This window comes from Taudactylus pleione, unplaced genomic scaffold (assembly GCF_031769625.1).
Source record: "Taudactylus pleione unplaced genomic scaffold, aTauple2 ptg000285l, whole genome shotgun sequence".
In the NCBI taxonomy this organism is placed as follows: Eukaryota; Metazoa; Chordata; class Amphibia; order Anura; family Myobatrachidae; genus Taudactylus; species Taudactylus pleione.
In genome coordinates this window covers 283308-308369 of record NW_028284687.1, presented here as the reverse complement: position 1 = coordinate 308369, position 25062 = coordinate 283308, and the positions used below count along the sequence as shown (strand labels likewise).

At 46.0% G+C, this 25062-nt stretch overlaps 1 protein-coding gene across 2 annotated transcripts in view; it reads right to left on the bottom strand.

Annotated features, from left to right (window-relative positions):
- Positions 1-4458: 4458 nt before the first annotated feature.
- Positions 4459-25062, bottom strand: part of LOC148512026 (uncharacterized) — an 89802-nt gene continuing 69198 nt past the window's right edge. Inside the window, exons 4-6 of one of the 2 annotated variants that reach the window (XM_088482357.1) lie at positions 13742-13933; positions 12758-13013; positions 4459-5655 (exon numbers count right to left, since the gene is read on the bottom strand). In XM_088482357.1, the coding sequence (XP_088338483.1) occupies positions 4601-5655; positions 12758-13013; positions 13742-13933 (1503 nt within the window). In that variant the 3' untranslated portion in view covers positions 4459-4600. The remainder of the gene's footprint in view (positions 5656-12757; positions 13014-13741; positions 13934-25062) is intronic. The other variant, XM_088482358.1, reaches the window with a different exon arrangement.

The following is a 25062-nucleotide window of genomic DNA, read 5'->3' as shown; positions in this document are numbered from 1 at the left end:
CGTCTTCAATAATAAATTGCTGGGGTGACACACCCATATGGGATCACGATAATCCTCTTCATGCAAAAGTAGAAAAAAGGGGGGGGGGGTAGCACTCACCAGTCTTCTTAAAAACATCTCTTTATTGCATCTCAGTAAAAATGTTACAACATTTCAAAATCCGACGTTTCGGTCCTGTGCATGGACCTTTGTCAAGGTTAAAACTCAAGTGAAGTACAGGACATATATACCCATGTAGCTAATCAAAGAACTCCTCCCCCAATCACTAAAAACAGCAGATAACTAACCAAATAATCATAGCAGCTAAATGAAATGCCAATATAAGTAAGCATCATGTGAGGTCAATAGAGTAAAAAATCTACTAACCTCATACATTTCAACAATAATGTGTAGCCCTGCTGGGTGCATCTCACCTGTGATTTGAAACACACTGCACCTGGTTGTCAAGGTAACCAGAACACAACTTCCCCTGCACCAGCCCTCCGAGTCAGTGACAGAGACACTATCGTTACCAGGGACCTTAACGTCATGATAAGCAACTACAACAGTGTCTGATCTCAGTCACGTGTTGCAAAAGAATCTGCACTATCATAAAACAAACAAGGAACTGACACACAGCACCCATGTGACCCAGTAAATGTCTAAGATTCAAGTATAAGATTCAAGTTTGTTAATTTATTATAATTGCTGAGAAATAAAGGTTATTTGGCAGCTAAGGTTTAATACATGATAAGTAAGCCATGTTTGGTATTATACTGATCTGCACTCTTTCAACAGTATTCCGGTATCATCGGTGTGGAGATCGCATCATGCATTCTCAACTTATGGACCGCAGAGACTTAAAGCACCAAAATGTACATTATATGACCAACTGTTAAGATGTTGCATGAGGCAGGAAACCAGAGACAACCAGTTGTTAGAGGCTGGACTGTGTCTATTTGAATCAACCTGTTAGATGCTCTGTAACAGATGCATCCCCCTTGGGAACCAATGGCATCAGCGACAAGCCTCTCTATTGTGTTGTCTGTTTCTGTGAGAGTATAAACGTGTGTGTTGTGACCCCAGTCTGAGTCTTCTTGCTGAATGCTGATTGACGGAGGTTTCTTGCTGATGCCTACATCTGGTCCAGAAGCGCTGCGTATGTATAACTGTACTTGGGTCTGTATAATTCTTTGCGCTAAATTGTACTTAGATCATAGCGTGTAACTGACTGTACTTTTACTTGAAATATCACTTTGTGCTTTGGAACCACAGGTTCAAGTTCTGGAGTCTTTATTTACTATATGACTGCGTATGCAAAATAGCATCATCCTTAGAGGTTTATAGGCAGGATATTAGAAGGTATAGGCAGGATATTAGAAGGTATAATAGGCAGGAGTGTATAGAGGTTCTAATTCAATATCCTTAATTATATATAATACAATCTATAAAGAATGCACTCACCAGGGCTTCTCTTTTCAGATATTTTATATAATGAAGTAGACAAAAACCTTTTTAGGAGGTCATGACATAATTAAGCAGTACCAGTCGACGCTTCGACCGCATAAGCGCGGCCTTCCTCAGGACACCACCAGCGTGACACAGGACATAAAATACACCTCCACCTTGGCCACCTTAAATACCCCTAAACAATAAAACCCAATTGATGCTCCAGCCCCAACATCCCTCCGGGACCGGAAATCACGCTCGCGGGACGGAACACTCACAAACTTGTTATGGTTAGCACAATAAACCATGGCACGACCCCCCCCCAGGATATTCGCTAAACATATGGCAATAAACAGCAGCCATACATATACTATTGCACAAAATAAACATATCCAAATCAGCGAAACTTGCACGGCCAGGAGCGTGCTTCCGGTATGCGTTCCAGCGCTACCGGAAGCCATGCGTTCCACTCAACCTATTGCGTCACTTCTGGTCCGCACGAGTAAGCACCGGGTATCATCTACTGGTCAAATTAGTTCCTAGTTGTAACTAGACACCAGACAATATACTCATGCCCATCAGTGTGTAATTCCTCCATTTGGAAAACTTCTAGTTAATAGCTGTAACCAAAGGTTTAAACCAAATCAAATACAAAGTACAAAGTACCTAATATAGCGAACATACAACAGCCTATATAGATACATAATTACCATATATGAATATATAAGTGGTCAAGGAGAAAGTAGCATATACATAACAGCATATGCATCAACATAAAAGTGAACCCTACACCCACATCCATCAAAAGCATACATATAGATAAGACACAAAGAAATATATGCATGTGCATACACATATGGAGGTATGCACACATACAAATAAACATATATCTACATATAAACATATGAGGAGCATCAGAGAACGAAAAAATAACAAAAATTCTCATAAGAAAAAAATCTTATTCTAAAAAATGATTCAAATGGTTATATTCATTAAGCCCCTTACGGGCCACTGTTTCCAGTGTATGTATCCAGTGGGATGCTCTTTTAAATAACAAAAGACCACGGTCACCGCCTCTCCTAAGTGGAGGAATCCAGTCGATCATCACATATTTAAGCGATGCCACTTGATGGCCTTTGGATAGAAAATGAGCTGCCACTGGCTTATCTGTGGCATTTTTCTCATATGCCAATCTTATATCAGATCTGTGCTGAGCCATCCGCTCACGAAAGGTACGTATGGTCTTCCCAACGTACACTAAGGTACAGGGACAGCACAAAATATAAATGAGATGATCCAGTTGGTAGGAGAGTCGATGTTTACTAATGATGCGTTTACCACTTTGTGGATGGGCAAAAGAGGTTCCAACAAGCAATGGTGGCTTACGTCCAAGGCCCTTTAGACTCTGATCAGTCTTCAGGAGAGGCCAGTGATTTCTTATTGACCTTTGTACTGCTCTCAGACCAGTGTCACATTTGGTACTGAGAATTAATGTCATCCTGGGCAGCCATACGCTTTCGACCCTCTTGTTCCCTGTGTCAATTTACGTGCCCTGGTGAGGCCTCTTTCAATTGTTGACATGGTGTACCCACGTTCTAGAAACCTCTGCTTGATCTCTATCAGTTGGAGTTCCCTGAGGTCATTTTCAGAGTAATTCCTGAATACACGTATGAACTGCGATATCGGGAGGTTGTTCTTTAAACCTTCAGGGTGATGACTTGAGGCCATTAATAACGTATTCTTGTCTGTGGGTTTTCTATACAAAGTGTATGCTAATTTTCCACATTTCTTAAAGATGAGTACATCCAGGACACACATACAGATCTCATCAATTGTTGACGTAAAACGCACAGGGGTGTTAAGGGCATTCAGCGCTTGCACCATTTCTTCAAAAGACTGTAAGCTGCCACGCCAAAGTAAAACATTTTTTGTCTATATACCATCGATAATAGACAATACTTTCTTTGTAGTTCGACAAAATATGGCAATGTTCATATTGGTCCATATAAATATTTGCATACGCTGGTGCCATGTTTGACCCCATGGCCATCCCAGACTTTTGTATGTAGAATTCATTATCATACATAAAGTGATTACATTCTAATACTGTTTTCAATAAAGTCAGAATAAAATCAATTGGAGGTCCAGGGTATGGACCTTTCATCAGACGTTGACGAACCGCCTCCACACCATCATGTGGGATGATGGTGTAGAGGAAGCCGACGTCCATGGTAGCCAGATAGCACTGATCAGGAATGTCCAGTACCGCACTAATGCCTTCCAGGAAGTGACCCGTATCTCAGAGTAAGTCTCGGATGTAATCACACATTGCTGAAGATAATGATCTATTAATTCAGCCAATGGCTGCAAAACCGAACCCCTGGCGGACACAATAGGCCTACCGGGCGGACTCTCTAGTGTCTTGTGCACCTTAGGAAGTGTGTAGAGGATCGGAGTCACGGGGAAATCCACTGTGAGAAAATCTGCAGTGGTCTCATCAATCCAGCCTTCGAGAAGTGCCAGATTGATTAAACCATCCACCTCCTTCTTAATCCTAGGTCCAGGACCAAATTGAAGTTTCTGGTAAGTCTCTACATCACTCAACTGCCTGCGAATCTCAAGATCATAATTAACATAATCCTGCAGGACGACCGCACTAGTGATGTCAGTAGGTGGACTTCCTGCTCTATTAGACCATCACCTGGCCGCTCGCAAAAGCTGTGGGTGGTCACCCACTGCTTAGCGAGCGGCCAGGAGGCCGGTTAAAAAAATAAATAAAATACCGCCGATACAGAGCGAGCGCTCTGAAAGAGCGTCCAGCTCTGAATCAGGGCCACTATTCCTTGTGTCTTCCTTACACACTTTCATACCATTCAGGTGATCCAATTCCAAATACTGCTACACACTGCAGAGTAACTCTCCATACAAAATAGATTAAATATAACAAGAATACAATGAGGGCAGTAATACAATACATTACTATTCATTATTCTGGATTACACAACAGAAGAGGCCAATGAGGCAGCCAGGTCAGGAGAAATACTATCTTTAATAATATTTAATTTTTGTTTTTCAGAAATAATTTCCATACAAAGTTTCTACAGGGTAAATAAAGAATGGTTTTTCGAGATCTAATTTCTGTTTTTTTCTGACAATCACAATATGAGAATAGCTAATCTGTGTGACCTCTCTGATGTCTAACAAGAGCTGTTTTCCATGCAAAACATTTCCCACACTCAGCACATGTAAATGGTTTCTCCCCTGTGTGACTTCTCTGATGTGAAACAAGACTTGATTTCCGTGGAAAACAGTTCCCACACTCAGAACATGGAAATGGTTTCTCACCTGTGTGACGTCTCTGATGTTTAACCAGATCTGATTTCCACGTAAAACATTTTCCACACTCAGAACATAGAAATGGTTTCTCACCTGTGTGATTTCTCTGATGTGTAACAAGATTTGATTTACATTTAAAACATTTCCCACACTCAGAACATGGAAATGGTTTCTCACCTGTGTGATTTCTCTGATGTGAAACAAGAAGTACTTTCTGTGTAAAACATTTCCCACACTCAGAACATGGAAATGGTTTCTCACCTGTGTGACGTCTCTGATGTAAAACAAGAACTGATTTATGTGAGAAACTTTTCCCACAGTCAGAGCATTGAAATAGTTTCTCACCTGTGTGACTTCTCTGATGTGTAACAAGATGTGATTTGTGTGTAAAACATTTCCCACACTCAGAACATGGAAATGGCTTCTCACCTGTGTGATGTTTCTGATGTGTAACAAGATGTGATTTCAGTGTAAAACATTTCCCACACTCAGCACATAGAAATGGCCTCTCACCTGTGTGACTTTTCTGATGTGTAACAAGATCTGATTTCCGCTTAAAACATTTCCCACACTCAGAACATGGAAATGGTCTCTCACCTGCCTTAGCTGGCTGATGGGTAATAAGATTTGTGTTCTGTGTAAGACATTTGGCTTCTATAGAAGAGGGAAATATTTTATCTACTCTAAGAGCTGTAATAGAGGTACCAGGAGAACATTCCTCATTATAAGCAGGATTAGGTGATACATCTGCACTGTGAGGTACTGGATGTATAATTGGGGTAATGGGGTTTTCTCTTGGAGAATCTTCTTTGATGTCATTATCTTCTATTTCACAATCTGGAGATACAATTAGATTTTCCTTCAAGATATTCCTGCTGTTACCTCCATCTGCTGGGATAAAATAAATATATAAATGATGCCACAAAAATTTATTTTTCAGTAAAGACTTATCAAATGTGTTAATATCACCATCAAATGGATAAATTCACGATGCTCCAAGGTAAAACTCATCACCTGACATTTTACGCACAGTTATATATAGAGCAGGGATTACAGCTTTATTATAATCATTTGTGCTGGTTACTCTGTAACATGAGAGCAACGTGTGGTGATAATACAGCTATAACATGTGCTGTAATATATTAGATGAGTGTTTATATAAAATTACAGCTGAAACGCATGAGAATACGGCTGCCTCCAGGCTTGTAGGTAAGATGCACAATATCCAGGAACACTGTAACTGCGGCAATGCAGAGGTGTCACCATGTATATGTAATAGTTACACTTCTTATGTGCGCTCCTCTCATCCATAGCATCAATCAAGGAACATCTGACATAAAGGTCCCTGGTCCACTCGGAGAGAAATGTGCAAAGACCGTACAAAGCGTACAGAACGAATGAGAGAACTTATTACACAGATTAGGAACATCTACACCCTACACAGGAGAGGTCTCCTCCAACGGTTACGCAGAGTTACTTTTCTCCAGCTCTGGCTAATGACCTTTCTTCCTTACCACAACCAGAGAAGGTGACACACAGAGGACTCCACTGAAGCATTTGAAGGTATCTAAAAAGCCCTCACTGAGGCCGGGCCATGGGGCCTTCCAAATTATGGTAACAAGATTTCCACCTACACAAGACCCAAGGTAATGCAGCTGGCATCCTTACCCAGTTATATGGAGATAAGCTCCATCCTCTGAACTATTTCAGCAACATGTTGGACACCCATTGCCCAAGGCATTAACCCATGTGACAGGGGAAGCCATTGCTGTCTCCTTGGAAGATAAAACCAGTGGCGTTGTACTAGGACATTCTGACCATGTACATGTCCCATAAGCCGTCAGACTATGGCCTGCTCATATACACAACATGTGACAGCCAATAGACGGACAATAGTGTGAGCACTCACTGGCTGCCTAGACATTTGCTACAGCCCAGGGAAACAGACTTGCTGATGAGACTACTGAGCAAGCAGACACTCTCCCTCCAAAGGATGGCGCACACATGCACTCACTTTCTGTACCACTTGTTACCCGTCACTGACATGGACAGGATCACTGCAATGCAACAATCAGTGCCAGCTGTGAAAGCTCACTGTGCGAAAACAATTGGTGCAGTCACCTGCCTCCAGCACCATGGGTAGTCTGTTATGGTAAGCTCATAGCACCAAGGCTTGTCTTCTGCCTCCAGCATCATGGGTAGTCTGTGATGGTAAGCTCAAAGCGCCAAGGCTCATCTTCTTCCAGCACTCTGGGTAGTCTGTGATGATAAGCCCAAAGCGCCAAGGCTCATCTTCTGCTTCCAGCACTTTGGGTAGTCTATTATGGTAAGCCCATAGCGAAAAGGGGCATTAGCCCCCTGAAGGTAAGTATACAACGACACGTTCACTAAAACTAGCAGAGGACAACAGAAAGGCAAAGAAGCAGATGAATGGGTGGGAGCAGCATTACAGGGAAGTCTTTTCAGCTGACACTAAGGCAACGAACCAGTGAGTGAGGTGGATAGAGCACAGTCTGAATAGTAGCCACAAATGTTGGTGGGGAAATCCTTATAATATAAGCTGTTGTTCATTCAGTTGGCCACCAGGAAACGGCAATGTGGCACAGAGAGCTTGTAATAGCTGAAGACTGTGTTTGGCCTCCTATAGAGACACTACCACCACGGACGAGCTGCGGATCGCTGGTGATATACAGGGGGACCCATCAAAGCTGAACAGACTCTGGCATCTGAGGAAGGTGAAGATGCTCCGCAGTGTGGTTGGGAGCAAGGTACAGTGGAGACAGGGGCCCAAGCTTCTATCCCTGCATGTGCTGAGACAGGCAATGTGAGGTGGAGAGGGGAGATTGTAATCACCTGAGACAGACTGCACTGAAGGAGGGAGGGGCTAACAGGAGGAGTCTGACTCCCCCTTCTGATATGTTCCCCAGGGCAATGGGGACCATATCAGAAGAGGAGAGGCAGGGACCCCCGGACCGACACAACGAGCACCACAGGTGGTCTCCACATCAGTGGTATAAAGCCGCAAGTATGTTTCTCTGTGTAAGCAGGGAGCCGCGCCTACCTGTTCCCCTTTGTGTCCGGCTGTGGCTGCGAACTTCGGAAGGGGAGTGCAAAACTATATGGGGTCCCCAGCATAGTCTCCCACCCAATTATCGATACTGCCACCGTGTGACTGAGGTTGCTGGAGCAGCAATGAGAGCGTCTTTAGGACACCTTTATCTGCCCGCTCTGTAAACCATAAAAATTAAATAAAACAAAATAAAGAATAGGGGACACCTTAAGCAGTCGCCCTAGCAGTGTTTGCAAATACGCGCTATAGCGTGTATTTTACCCAACGTCGGGCACTGGGGACCCACTTTAAATAGCCGGGTCCCCGGGGACGCACTGCGCTGTGGCCAATCCCTCACAGCTGGCTGCAGCACAGCGCGTCCCCCTGCAGTAACAGACACGACGCTGATAGATAGACTCTCATTGGCTGCTGCTGTGTAAAGCCGTGCTGGGATCAAGTGTCTGATCCCAGCATCGGAACAGCGTCCGTGCCCGGCGCTGGGACAGTGTTTGTTCCCAGCGCTGGGTAAGCCACCGCGGCGGGTACCTGGTGAAGGGACCGCCTGGTCCCTTCCACCAGCGTCGGCGGGAGTAGCTTGGCTCCGGGCGCAAGCTAAGCGGAGCTCACTGCCCGGAAGCCAAGTAGCGGCGGTCGTCAGCGGTTGTTTGGCACTGGCCGTGAACAAAACACGGCTCGCGGTCCAATACGAGGCAGACGCGACAAGCCAATTGCGGCTCGCCGCGTCATAGCCCCGCCCACTCGTGGCGTCTTGAATTAGATGCGGCTGAGCGGGAAACTTCAGTACCGACGGCGGAGGGGAGAGAAGACCTCCGGAAAAGTGGTGCAGCAACAGTTCCGGCGGCCGTGCAAGAGGCTAGAAGACGGCGTGATCAAGAGGGAAGAAAGGAAGAGGCGGCGCCGCTGGCCAGCAGCAGAAGTATGAGGCTGAGGACCGAAGAGGACTGCGGGGATGGGAAGAAAAAGAGATATCGAAGATCTCCCCCGCAGCCTCTTCCACCATGCGGGTAGGCGGCCTTGGGCCACGATTATTTACCCCTCCCTAGACCACCAGGGTTGTCGGGCACTAGGCCCGTGGCATAAATTCAGGCAATAGGCCTGTTGGTATATAGGTGGGCACAAGGCCCAGGCTACATAGGGGGCATTAGGCCCAAATGAATGTATTTGCCCCACAAATAGGTGAGTGACCTGGGCATTAGGTCCAGGTCACTAAAGGTCAAAAGGGTGGGGCAGCAGTCAAATATTTGGGAAACTGCAGAGGGGGGGATGACTACTGGGGGCACTGCAGAGGGAGGGATGACTACTGGGGGCACTGCAGAGGGGGGGATGACTACTGGGGGCACTGCAGAGGGGGGGATGACTACTGGGGGCACTGCAGAGGGGGGGGATTACTACTGGGGGCACTGCAGAGGGGGGGATTACTGTACTATGGGAGCACTGCAGAGGGGGGATGACTACTGGGGGCAATTCATAGGGGGGGATGACTACTAGGGGTAATGCATAGGCGGACTACTGCTAAAAGGGCATTAATGTGCAGCATAATATGTAAAGGCCGGGGATGGCTGTGTGGAAAAATGTGTAAAGACTGGGCATTACTGTGTGGCATAATGTGTAAAGGGCATTAATGTGCGGCATAATCTGTAAAGGCCGACGGGCATGGCTGTGTGGCATCATTTGTAAGAGGTTAGGGGAGATCTGAGAGATATATAGGGAGCTCTAAAGCATAAATTATGATGGGACCCAGAAACTGTCAGGAAGGACCCCATTTATTTAAAGTGGAGGGTCCCTGGGAGCCACACATTTTGTCACTTTCCCGGCAACAAACTGAAAACTGTCTGGCTGTCAGCTGGGGACAGGATATAGGAAAGAGGAAGCCCTGGGCTGCTGGGTAAATTAAAATTAACAGTTTAGGGCCCAGACTCTCTTCTACAGGCTATACCCATCATCCTCCCTGTGCCCCCTAGTGGAGAAAGAAAGGGTCCAATCCTTCCAGACACATATATTTGGGAATCCCTCACACCCTAATACTGTACTACCAGTATTTACTTCTAAAATGTTTAAATGCTGGAGAGCAGGAGTATAATAGGGGCTGATGGCTCCTGATGTATGAGATACACCAGAGAGTGTGGGGAGGAGACTGGTCAGATCTCTGGGTTGGTAACACACAGTGACATGATGTGAGGGGGGAGAGCAGGAGTATAATAGGGGCTGATGGCTCCTGATGTATGAGATACACCAGAGAGTGTGGGGAGGAGACTGGTCAGATCTCTGGGCTGGTAACACACAGTGACATGATGTGAGGGAGAGAGCAGGAGTATAACAGGGAATGATGGCTCCTGATGTATGAGATACACCAGAGAGTGTGGGGAGGAGACTGGTCAGATCTCTTGGTTGGTAACACACAGTGACATGATGTGAGGGGGGAGAGCAGGAGTATAATAGGGACTGATGGCTCCTGAAGTATGAGATACACCAGAGAGTGTGGGGATGAGACTGGTCAGATCTCTGGGCTGGTAACACACAGTGACATGATGTGAGGGGGGAGAGCAGGAGTATAATAGGGGCTGATGGCTCCTGATGTATGAGATACACCAGAGAGTGTGGGGAGGAGACTGGTCAGATCTCTGGGCTGGTAACATACAGTGACATGATGTGAGGGGGAGAGGAGGAGTATAATAGGGGCTGATAGCTCCTGATGTATGAGATTTCACCAGAGAGTGTGGGGAGGAGACTGGTCAGATCTCTGGGCTGGTAACACACAGTGACATGATGTGAGGGGGAGAGCAGGAGTATAATAGGGGCTGATGGCTCCTGATGTATAAGATACACCAGAGTGTGTGGGGAGGAGACTGGTCAGATCTCTGGGCTGGTAACACACAGTGACATGATGTGAGGGGGAGAGCAGGAGTATAATAGTGGCTTATGGCTCCTGATGTATGAGATACACCAGAGAGTGTGGGGATGAGACTGGTCAGATCTCTGGGCTGGTAACACACAGTGACATGATGTGAGGGAGAGAGCAGGAGTATAATAGGGGCTGATGGCTCCTGATGTATGAGATACACCAGAGAGTGTGGGGAGGAGACTGGTCAGATCTCTGGGCTGGTAACACACAGTGACATGATGTGAGGGAGAGAGCAGGAGTATAATAGGGGCTGATGGCTCCTGATGTATGAGATAAACCAGAGAGTGTGGGGAGGAGACTGGTCAGATCTCTGGGCTGGTAACACACACAGTGACATGATGTGAGGAGGAGTATAATAGGGGCTGATGGATCCTGATGTATGAGATACACCAGATAGTGTGGGGAGGAGACTGGTCAGATCTCTGGGCTGGTAACACACAGTGACATGATGTGAGGAGGAGTATAATAGGGGCTGATGGATCCTGATGTATGAGATACACCAGATAGTGTGGGGAGGAGACTGGTCAGATCTCTGGGCTGGTAACATACAGTGACATGATGTGAGGGGGAGAGGAGGAGTATAATAGGGGCTGATAGCTCCTGATGTATGAGATTTCACCAGAGAGTGTGGGGAGGAGACTGGTCAGATCTCTGGGCTGGTAACACACAGTGACATGATGTGAGGGGGAGAGCAGGAGTATAATAGGGGCTGATGGCTCCTGATGTATAAGATACACCAGAGTGTGTGGGGAGGAGACTGGTCAGATCTCTGGGCTGGTAACACACAGTGACATGATGTGAGGGGGAGAGCAGGAGTATAATAGTGGCTTATGGCTCCTGATGTATGAGATACACCAGAGAGTGTGGGGATGAGACTGGTCAGATCTCTGGGCTGGTAACACACAGTGACATGATGTGAGGGAGAGAGCAGGAGTATAATAGGGGCTGATGGCTCCTGATGTATGAGATACACCAGAGAGTGTGGGGAGGAGACTGGTCAGATCTCTGGGCTGGTAACACACAGTGACATGATGTGAGGGAGAGCAGGAGTATAACAGGGGCTGATGGCTCCTGATGTATGAGATAAACCAGAGAGTGTGGGGAGGAGACTGGTCAGATCTCTGGGCTGGTAACACACACAGTGACATGATGTGAGGAGGAGTATAATAGGGGCTGATGGATCCTGATGTATGAGATACACCAGATAGTGTGGGGAGGAGACTGGTCAGATCTCTGGGCTGGTAACACACAGTGACATGATGTGAGGGGGAGAGCAGGAGTATAATAGGGGCTAATGGCTCCTGATGTATAAGATACACCAGAGTGTGTGGGGAGGAGACTGGTCAGATCTCTGGGCTGGTAACACACAGTGACATGATGTGAGGGGGAGAGCAGGAGTATAATAGTGGCTGATGGCTCCTGATGTATGAGATACACCAGAGAGTGTGGGGATGAGACTGGTCAGATCTCTGGGCTGGTAACACACAGTGACATGATGTGAGGGAGAGAGCAGGAGTATAATAGGGGCTGATGGCTCATGATGTATGAGATACACCAGAGAGTGTGGGGAGGAGACTGGTCAGATCTCTGGGCTGGTAACACACAGTGACATGATGTGAGGGAGAGCAGGAGTATAACAGGGGCTGATGGCTCCTGATGTATGAGATAAACCAGAGAGTGTGGGGAGGAGACTGGTCAGATCTCTGGGCTGGTAACACACACAGTGACATGATGTGAGGAGGAGTATAATAGGGGCTGATGGATCCTGATGTATGAGATACACCAGATAGTGTGGGGAGGAGACTGGTCAGATCTCTGGGCTGGTAACACACAGTGACATGATGTGAGGGGGAGAGCAGGAGTATAATAGGGGCTGATGGCTCCTGAATCCGCCACTGGGCAGATACACTTTCCTCATTAGTTTGTTGTGACAGAAGAGGGTGGAAGAAAAGAGATTTTTGTAGTGATTAAGCAAGGAGAATATGTGACTCTTTTCTGTAATATAAGTGTTTATTACTCACCTGTGCTAATATCTGTAGGAATTTCCTCCTCCTTACACTGCTGAAGCCCCTTTACATACATCTCTTCTTCTCCCTCTATATATTCTGCTTTATTGTCAGTCACATACGTCTCTTCTTCTCCCTCTGTATCTTCTGTCTTCATATCAGTCACATACGTCTCTTCTTCTCCCTCTATATCTTCTGCCTTTATATCAGTCACATACATCTCTTCTTCTCCCTCTGTATCTTCTGCCTTTATATAAGTCAGACGTTCACCCTAAGTAACCCACAAAACAATAAAATATAATGTCATATTTAATGAAATCACATTAAGGGCGCTATTCAATTAGCTGCGATATTATCACACCGGCAATAATATCGCAGATTTTTCGGTCATATTATCACATTCGCACTAATTTATCGCCGATTTTTGATGAAGAACTGGAGAAAACTTTTCTCCATTTTGAGAAACGGGGGAAAAATGTGCAAAATCCTATTTTTGGGTAAAGTTGCGTACTTTGGCAAAAATGCATTTAACGTCACCTCTCCAGTCATCACCCAGACACATCCCCTGGTGTTACTGTATAATGTCCCATTCCCAGCAGTCACCTCTCCAGTCATCACCCAGACACCTCCCCTGGTGTTACTGTATAATGTCCCATTCCCAGCAGTCACCTCTCCAGTCATCACCCAGACACATTCCCTGGTGTTACTGTATAATGTCCCATTCCCAGCAGTCACCTCTCCAGACATCACCCAGACACATTCCCTGGCGTTACTGTATAATGTCCCATTCCCAGCAGTCACCTCTCCAGTCATCACCCAGACACATCCCCTGGTGTTACTGTATAATGTCCCATTCCCAGCAGTTACCTCTCCAGTCATCACCCAGACACATCCCCTGGTGTTACTGTATAATGTCCTATTCCCAGCAGTCACCTCTCCAGTCATCACCCAGACACATCCCCTGGTGTTACTGTATAATGTCCCATTCCCAGCAGTCACCTCTCCAGTCAGCAGCTGAATGATCTTGTTGGTGAGGTCCAGGATCTTCTGGTCATTATCTCTCTCCTGTATCAGTGAGTGAGGTGGAGGCACCGTGATGGGGCTCTGGGTACCGCTCAGTCCTCCTGACACACGGAGATGGCTGTTGGGTGCCTCACACTCACCAGTTGTCTTCTTCACTACTGTGTAATCCTGTGTATTGGGAAGACATCAATGAAAAAATCAATTAAACTTCACCTAAATGGGGCTGTTTATTCAGATGATAACTTGGATAACTTTGCATAATATGCAAGAAGACTACTTGAGACCGGCTCCCTTCTGCTTGGTTATTACTATAGATATAAGTGATGTCCCTGTCATGCTCCCAGATCCCCTCACCTCCCCAGTCATGTCCCTGTATTATTACTATAGATATGTGATGTCACTGTGACACTCCCAGATCCCCTCACCTCCCCAGTCATGTCCCTGTATTATTATAGATATAAGTGATGTCACTGTGACACCCCCAGATCCCCTCACCTCCCCAGTCATGTCCCTGTATTATTACTATAGATATAAGTGATGTCACTGTGACATTCCCAGATCCCCTCACCTCCCCAGTCATGTCCCTGTATTATTACTATAGATATAAGTGATGTCACTGTGACATTCCCAGATCCCCTCACCTCCCCAGTCATGTCCCTGTATTATTACTATAGATATAAGTGATGTCACTGTGACATTCCCAGATCCCCTCACCTCCCCAGTCATGTCCCTGTATTATTACTATAGATATAAGTGATGTCACTGTGACACTCCCAGATCCCCTCACCTCCCCAGTCATGTCCCTGTATTATTACTATAGATATAAGTGATGTCACTGTGACACTCCCAGATCCTCTCACCTCCCCAGTCATGTCCCTGTATTATTACTATAGATATAAGTGATGTCACTGTGACACCCCCAGATACCCTCACCTCCCCAGTCATGTCCCTGTATTATTACTATAGATATAAGTGATGTCACTGTGACACTCCCAGATCCCCTCACCTCCCCAGTCATGTCCCTGTATTATTACTATAGATATAAGTGATGTCACTGTGACACTCCCAGATCCCCTCACCTCCCCAGTCATGTCCCTGTATTATTACTATAGATATAAGTGATGTCACTGTGACACTCCCAGATCCTCTCACCTCCCCAGTCATGTCCCTGTATTATTACTATAGATATAAGTGATGTCACTGTGACACTCCCAGATCCCCTCACCTCCCCAGTCATGTCCCTGTATTATTACTATAGATAGTCACTGTGACACTCCCAGATCCCCTCACCTCCCCAGTCATGTCCCTGTATTATTACTATAGATATAAGTGATGTCACTGTGACACTCCCAGATCCTCTCACCTCCCCAGTCATGTCCCTGTATTATTACTATAGATATAAGTGATGTCACTGTGACACTCCCAGATCCCCTCACCTCCCCAGTCATGTCCCTGTATTATTACTATAGATATAAGTGATGTCACTGTGACACCCCCAGATACCCTCACCTCCCCAGTCATGTCCCTGTATTATTACTATAGATATAAGTGATGTCACTGTGACACTCCCAGATCCCCTCACCTCCCCAGTCATGTCCCTGTATTATTACTATAGATATAAGTGATGTCCCTGTCACGCTCCCAGATCCCCTCATCTCCCCAGTCATGTCCCTGTATTATTACTATAGATATAAGTGATGTCACTGTGACACTCCCAGATCCCCTCACCTCCCCAGTCATGTCCCTGTATTATTACTATAGATATAAGTGATGTCCCTGTCACGCTCCCAGATCCCCTCATCTCCCCAGTCATGTCCCTGTATTATTACTATAGATATAAGTGATGTCACTGTGACACCCCCAGATACCCTCACCTCCCCAGTCATGTCCCTGTATTATTACTATAGATATAAGTGATGTCACTGTGACACTCCCAGATCCCCTCACCTCCCCAGTCATGTCCCTGTATTATTACTGTAGATATAAGTGATGTCACTGTGACACTCCCAGATCCCCTCACCTCCCCAGTCATGTCCCTGTATTATTACTGTAGATATAAGTGATGTCACTGTGACAGTCCCAGATCCTCTCACCTCCCCAGTCATGTCCCTGTATTATTACTATAGATATAAGTGATGTCACTGTGACTCCCAGATTCCCTCACCTCCCCAGTCATGTCCCTGTATTATTACTATAGATATAAGTGATGTCACTGTGACACCCCCAGATCCCCTCACCTCCCCAGTCATGTCCCTGTATCATTACTATAGATATAAGTGATGTCACTGTGACACTCCCAGATCCCCTCACCTCCCCAGTCATGTCCCTGTATTATTACTATAGATATAAGTGATGTCACTGTGACACTCCCAGATCCCCTCACCTCCCCAGTCATGTCCCTGTATTATTACTATAGATATAAGTGATGTCACTGTGACACTCCCAAATCCTCTCACCTCCCCAGTCATGTCCCTGTATTATTACTATAGATATAAGTGATGTCACTGTGACACTCCCAGATCCCCTCACCTCCCCAGTCATGTCCCTGTATTATTACTGTAGATATAAGTGATGTCACTGTGACACTCCCAGATCCTCTCACCTCCCCAGTCATGTCCCTGTATTATTACTATAGATATAAGCGATGTCACTGTGACACTCCCAGATCCTCTCACCTCCCCAGTCATGTCCCTGTATTATTACTATAGATATAAGTGATGTCACTGTGACACCCCCAGATCCCCTCACCTCCCCAGTCATGTCCCTGTATTATTACTATAGATATAAGTGATGTCACTGTGACGCTCCCAGATCCCCTCACCTCCCCAGTCATGTCCCTGTATTACTATAGATATAAGTGATGTCACTGTGACACCCCCAGATCCCCTCACCTCCCCAGTCATGTCCCTGTATTATTACTGTAGATATAAGTGATGTCACTGTGACACTCCCAGATCCTCTCACCTCCCCAGTCATGTCCCTGTATTATTACTATAGATATAAGTGATGTCACTGTGACACTCCCAGATCCCCTCACCTCCCCAGTCATGTCCCTGTATTATTACTATAGATATAAGTGATGTCACTGTGACTCCCAGATCCCCTCACCTCCCCAGTCATGTCCCTGTATTATTACTATAGATATAAGTGATGTCACTGTGACACTCCCAGATCCCCTCACCTCCCCAGTCATGTCCCTGTATTATTACTATAGATATAAGTGATGTCACTGTGACACTCCCAGATCCCCCTCACCTCCCGTCATGTCCCTGTATTATTACTATAGATATAAGTGATGTCACTGTGACACCCCCAGATCCCCTCACCTCCCCAGTCATGTCCCTGTATTATTACTATAGATATAAGTAATGTCACTGTGACACCCCCAGATCCCCTCACCTCCCCAGTCATGTCCCTGTATTATTACTATAGATATAAGTGATGTCACTGTGACACTCCCAGATCCCCTCACCTCCCCAGTCATGTCCCTGTATTATTACTATAGATATAGGTGATGTCACTGTGACACTCCCAGATCCCCTCACCTCCCCAGTCATGTCCCTGTATTATTACTATAGATATAAGCGATGTCACTGTGACACTCCCAGATCCCCTCACCTCCCCAGTCATGTCCCTGTATTATTACTATAGATATAAGCGATGTCACTGTGACACTCCCAGATCCCCTCACCTCCCCAGTCATGTCCCTGTATTATTACTATAGATATAAGTGATGTCACTGTGACACCCCCAGATCCCCTCACCTCCCCAGTCATGTCCCTGTATTATTACTATAGATATAAGTGATGTCACTGTGACGCTCCCAGATCCCCTCACCTCCCCAGTCATGTCCCTGTATTACTATAGATATAAGTGATGTCACTGTGACACCCCCAGATCCCCTCACCTCCCCAGTCATGTCCCTGTATTATTACTGTAGATATAAGTGATGTCACTGTGACACTCCCAGATCCTCTCACCTCCCCAGTCATGTCCCTGTATTATTACTGTAGATATAAGTGATGTCACTGTGACACTCCCAGATCCTCTCACCTCCCCAGTCATGTCCCTGTATTATTACTATAGATATAAGTGATGTCACTGTGACACCCCCAGATCCCCTCACCTCCCCAGTCATGTCCCTGTATTATTACTATAGATATAAGTGATGTCACTGTGACACCCCCAGATCCCCTCACCTCCCCAGTCATGTCCCTGTATTATTACTATAGATATAAGTGATGTCACTGTGACACCTCCAGATCCCCTCACCTCCCCAGTCATGTCCCTGTATTATTACTATAGATATAAGTGATGTCACTGTGACACTCACAGATCCCCTCACCTCCCCAGTCATGTCCCTGTATTATTACTATAGATATAAGTGATGTCACTGTGACACTCCCAGATCCCCTCACCTCCCCAGTCATGTCCCTGTATCATTACTATAGATATAAGTGATGTCACTGTGACACTCCCAGATCCCCTCACCTCCCCAGTCATGTCCCTGTATTATTACTATAGATATAAGCGATGTCACTGTGACACTCCCAGATCCCCTCACCTCCCCAGTCATGTCCCTGTATTATTACTGTAGATATAAGTGATGTCACTGTGACACTCCCAGATCCTCTCACCTCCCCAGTCATGTCCCTGTATTATTACTATAGATATAAGTGATGTCACTGTGACACCCCCAGATCCTCTCACCTCCCCGGTCATGTCCCTGTATCATTACTATAGATATAAGTGATGTCACTGTGACTCCCAGATCCCCTCACCTCCCCAGTCATGTCCCTGTATCATTACTATAGATATAAGTGATGTCACTGTGACTCCCAGATCCCCTCACCTCCCCAGTCATGTCCCTGTATCATTACTATAGATATAAGTGATGTCACTGTGACACTCCCAGATCCCCTCACCTCCCCAGTCATGTCCCTGTATTATTACTATAGATATAAGTGATGTCACTGTGACACTCCCAGATCCCCTCACCTCCCCAGTCATGTCCCTGTATTATTACTATAGATATAAGTGATGTCACTGTGACACTCCCAGATCCCCTCACCTCCCCAGTCATGTCCCTGTATTATTACTATAGATATAAGCGATGTCACTGTGACACTCCCAGATCCCCTCACCTCCCCAGTCATGTCCCTGTATTATTACTATAGATATAAGCGATGTCACTGTGACACCCCCAGATCCCCCTCACCTCCCCAGTCATGTCCCTGTATTATTACTATAGATATAAGCGATGTCACTGTTACACCCCCAGATCCCCTCACCTCCCCAGTCATGTCCCTGTATTATTACTATAGATATAAGTGATGTCACTGTGACACTCCCAGATCCTCTCACCTCCCCAGTCATGTCCCTGTATTATTACTATAGATATAAGTGATGTCACTGTGACACCCCCAGATCCTCTCACCTCCCCGGTCATGTCCCTGTATTATTACTATAGATATAAGCGATGTCACTGTGACACTCCCAGATCCCCTCACCTCCCCAGTCATGTCCCTGTATTATTACTGTAGATATAAGCGATGTCACTGTGACACTCCCAGATCCTCTCACCTCCCCAGTCATGTCCCTGTATTATTACTGTAGATATAAGTGATGTCACTGTGACACTCCCAGATCCTCTCACCTCCCCAGTCATGTCCCTGTATTATTACTATAGATATAAGTGATGTCACTGTGACACCCCCAGATCCCCTCACCTCCCCAGTCATGTCCCTGTATTATTACTATAGATATAAGTGATGTCACTGTGACACCCCCAGATCCCCTCATCTCCCCAGTCATGTCCCTGTATTATTACTATAGATATAAGTGATGTCCCTGTCATGCTCCCAGATCCCCTCATCTCCCCAGTCATGTCCCTGTATTATTACTATAGATATAAGTGATGTCACTGTGACTCCTAGATCCTCTCACCTCCCCAGTCATGTCCCTGTATTATTAATATAGATATAAGTGATGTCACTGTGACACTCCCAGATCCCCTCACCTCCCCAGTCATGTCCCTGTATTATTACTATAGATATAAATGATGTCACTGTGACACTCCCAGATCCCCTCACCTCCCCAGTCATGTCCCTGTATTATTACTATAGATATAAGTGAAGTCACTGTGACACCCCCAGATCCCCTCACCTCCCCAGTCATGTCCCTGTGTTATTACTATAGATATAAGTGAAGTCACTGTGACACCCCCAGATCCCCTCACCTCCCCAGTCATGTCCCTGTATTATTACTATAGATATAAGTGATGTCACTGTGACACCCCCAGATCCCCTCACCTCCCCAGTCATGTCCCTGTATCATTACTATAGATATAAGTGATGTCACTGTGACACTCCCAGATCCCCTCACCTCCCCAGTCATGTCCCTGTATTATTACTATAGATATAAGTGATGTCACTGTGACACTCCCAGATCCCCTCACCTCCCCAGTCATGTCCCTGTATTATTACTATAGATATAAGTGATGTCACTGTGACACTCCCAAATCCTCTCACCTCCCCAGTCATGTCCCTGTATTATTACTATAGATATAAGTGATGTCACTGTGACACTCCCAAATCCTCTCACCTCCCCCGTCATGTCCCTGTATTATTACTATAGATATAAGTGATGTCACTGTGACACTCCCAGATCCCCTCACCTCCCCAGTCATGTCCCTGTATTATTACTATAGATATAAGCGATGTCACTGTGACACTCCCAGATCCCCTCACCTCCCCAGTCATGTCCCTGTATTATTACTGTAGATATAAGTGATGTCACTGTGACACTCCCAGATCCTCTCACCTCCCCAGTCATGTCCCTGTATTATTACTATAGATATAAGCGATGTCACTGTGACACTCCCAGATCCTCTCACCTCCCCAGTCATGTCCCTGTATTATTACTATAGATATAAGTGATGTCACTGTGACACCCCCAGATCCCCTCACCTCCCCAGTCATGTCCCTGTATTATTACTATAGATATAAGTGATGTCACTGTGACGCTCCCAGATCCCCTCACCTCCCCAGTCATGTCCCTGTATTACTATAGATATAAGTGATGTCACTGTGACACCCCCAGATCCCCTCACCTCCCCAGTCATGTCCCTGTATTATTACTGTAGATATAAGTGATGTCACTGTGACACTCCCAGATCCTCTCACCTCCCCAGTCATGTCCCTGTATTATTACTATAGATATAAGTGATGTCACTGTGACACTCCCAGATCCCCTCACCTCCCCAGTCATGTCCCTGTATTATTACTATAGATATAAGTGATGTCACTGTGACTCCCAGATCCCCTCACCTCCCCAGTCATGTCCCTGTATTATTACTATAGATATAAGTGATGTCACTGTGACACTCCCAGATCCCCTCACCTCCCCAGTCATGTCCCTGTATTATTACTATAGATATAAGTGATGTCACTGTGACACTCCCAGATCCCCCTCACCTCCCGTCATGTCCCTGTATTATTACTATAGATATAAGTGATGTCACTGTGACACCCCCAGATCCCCTCACCTCCCCAGTCATGTCCCTGTATTATTACTATAGATATAAGTAATGTCACTGTGACACCCCCAGATCCCCTCACCTCCCCAGTCATGTCCCTGTATTATTACTATAGATATAAGTGATGTCACTGTGACACTCCCAGATCCCCTCACCTCCCCAGTCATGTCCCTGTATTATTACTATAGATATAGGTGATGTCACTGTGACACTCCCAGATCCTCTCACCTCCCCAGTCATGTCCCTGTATTATTACTATAGATATAAGCGATGTCACTGTGACACTCCCAGATCCCCTCACCTCCCCAGTCATGTCCCTGTATTATTACTATAGATATAAGCGATGTCACTGTGACACTCCCAGATCCCCTCACCTCCCCAGTCATGTCCCTGTATTATTACTATAGATATAAGCGATGTCACTGTGACACTCCCAGATCCCCTCACCTCCCCAGTCATGTCCCTGTATTATTACTATAGATATAAGTGATGTCACTGTGACACCCCCAGATCCCCTCACCTCCCCAGTCATGTCCCTGTATTATTACTATAGATATAAGTGATGTCACTGTGACGCTCCCAGATCCCCTCACCTCCCCAGTCATGTCCCTGTATTACTATAGATATAAGTGATGTCACTGTGACACCCCCAGATCCCCTCACCTCCCCAGTCATGTCCCTGTATTATTACTGTAGATATAAGTGATGTCACTGTGACACTCCCAGATCCTCTCACCTCCCCAGTCATGTCCCTGTATTATTACTGTAGATATAAGTGATGTCACTGTGACACTCCCAGATCCTCTCACCTCCCCAGTCATGTCCCTGTATTATTACTGTAGATATAAGTGATGTCACTGTGACACTCCCAGATCCTCTCACCTCCCCAGTCATGTCCCTGTATTATTACTATAGATATAAGTGATGTCACTGTGACACCCCCAGATCCCCTCACCTCCCCAGTCATGTCCCTGTATTATTACTATAGATATAAGTGATGTCACTGTGACACCCCCAGATCCCCTCACCTCCCCAGTCATGTCCCTGTATTATTACTATAGATATAAGTGATGTCACTGTGACACCCCCAGATCCCCTCACCTCCCCAGTCATGTCCCTGTATTATTACTATAGATATAAGTGATGTCACTGTGACACTCCCAGATCCTCTCACCTCCCCAGTCATGTCCCTGTATTATTACTATAGATATAAGTGATGTCACTGTGACGCCCCCAGATCCCCTCACCTCCCCAGTCATGTCCCTGTATTATTACTATAGATATAAGTGATGTCACTGTGACGCTCCCAGATCCCCTCACCTCCCCAGTCATGTCCCTGTATCATTACTATAGATATAAGTGATGTCACTGTGACACTCCCAGATCCTCTCACCTCCCCAGTCATGTCCCTGTATCATTACTATAGATATAAGTGATGTCACTGTGACACCCCCAGATCCTCTCACCTCCCCAGTCATGTCCCTGTATCATTACTATAGATATAAGTGATGTCACTGTGACTCCCAGATCCCCTCACCTCCCCAGTCATGTCCCTGTATCATTACTATAGATATAAGTGATGTCACTGTGACACTCCCAGATCCCCTCACCTCCCCAGTCATGTCCCTGTATTATTACTATAGATATAAGTGATGTCACTGTGACACTCCCAGATCCCCTCACCTCCCCAGTCATGTCCCTGTATTATTACTATAGATATAAGTGATGTCACTGTGACACCCCCAGATCCCCTCACCTCCCCAGTCATGTCCCTGTATTATTACTATAGATATAAGTGATGTCACTGTGACGCTCCCAGATCCCCTCACCTCCCCAGTCATGTCCCTGTATTACTATAGATATAAGTGATGTCACTGTGACACCCCCAGATCCCCTCACCTCCCCAGTCATGTCCCTGTATTATTACTGTAGATATAAGTGATGTCACTGTGACACTCCCAGATCCTCTCACCTCCCCAGTCATGTCCCTGTATTATTACTGTAGATATAAGTGATGTCACTGTGACACTCCCAGATCCTCTCACCTCCCCAGTCATGTCCCTGTATTATTACTGTAGATATAAGTGATGTCACTGTGACACTCCCAGATCCTCTCACCTCCCCAGTCATGTCCCTGTATTATTACTATAGATATAAGTGATGTCACTGTGACACCCCCAGATCCCCTCACCTCCCCAGTCATGTCCCTGTATTATTACTATAGATATAAGTGATGTCACTGTGACACCCCCAGATCCCCTCACCTCCCCAGTCATGTCCCTGTATTATTACTATAGATATAAGTGATGTCACTGTGACACCCCCAGATCCCCTCACCTCCCCAGTCATGTCCCTGTATTATTACTATAGATATAAGTGATGTCACTATGACACTCACAGATCCCCTCACCTCCCCAGTCATGTCCCTGTATTATTACTATAGATATAAGTGATGTCACTGTGACACTCCCAGATCCCCTCACCTCCCCAGTCATGTCCCTGTATCATTACTATAGATATAAGTGATGTCACTGTGACACTCCCAGATCCCCTCACCTCCCCAGTCATGTCCCTGTATTATTACTATAGATATAAGCGATGTCACTGTGACACTCCCAGATCCCCTCACCTCCCCAGTCATGTCCCTGTATTATTACTGTAGATATAAGTGATGTCACTGTGACACTCCCAGATCCTCTCACCTCCCCAGTCATGTCCCTGTATTATTACTATAGATATAAGTGATGTCACTGTGACGCCCCCAGATCCCCTCACCTCCCCAGTCATGTCCCTGTATTATTACTATAGATATAAGTGATGTCACTGTGACGCTCCCAGATCCCCTCACCTCCCCAGTCATGTCCCTGTATCATTACTATAGATATAAGTGATGTCACTGTGACACTCCCAGATCCTCTCACCTCCCCAGTCATGTCCCTGTATCATTACTATAGATATAAGTGATGTCACTGTGACACCCCCAGATCCTCTCACCTCCCCAGTCATGTCCCTGTATCATTACTATAGATATAAGTGATGTCACTGTGACTCCCAGATCCCCTCACCTCCCCAGTCATGTCCCTGTATCATTACTATAGATATAAGTGATGTCACTGTGACACTCCCAGATCCCCTCACCTCCCCAGTCATGTCCCTGTATTATTACTATAGATATAAGTGATGTCACTGTGACACTCCCAGATCCCCTCACCTCCCCAGTCATGTCCCTGTATTATTACTATAGATATAAGTGATGTCACTGTGACACTCCCAGATCCCCTCACCTCCCCAGTCATGTCCCTGTATTATTACTATAGATATAAGTGATGTCACTGTGACACTCCCAGATCCCCTCACCTCCCCAGTCATGTCCCTGTATTATTACTATAGATATAAGTGATGTCACTGTGACACTCCCAGATCCCCTCACCTCCCCAGTCATGTCCCTGTATTATTACTATAGATATAAGCGATGTCACTGTGACACTCCCAGATCCCCTCACCTCCCCAGTCATGTCCCTGTATTATTACTATAGATATAAGCGATGTCACTGTGACACCCCCAGATCCCCCTCACCTCCCCAGTCATGTCCCTGTATTATTACTATAGATATAAGTGATGTCACTGTTACACCCCCAGATCCCCTCACCTCCCCAGTCATGTCCCTGTATTATTACTATAGATATAAGTGATGTCACTGTGACACCCCCAGATCCTCTCACCTCCCCGGTCATGTCCCTGTATTATTACTATAGATAT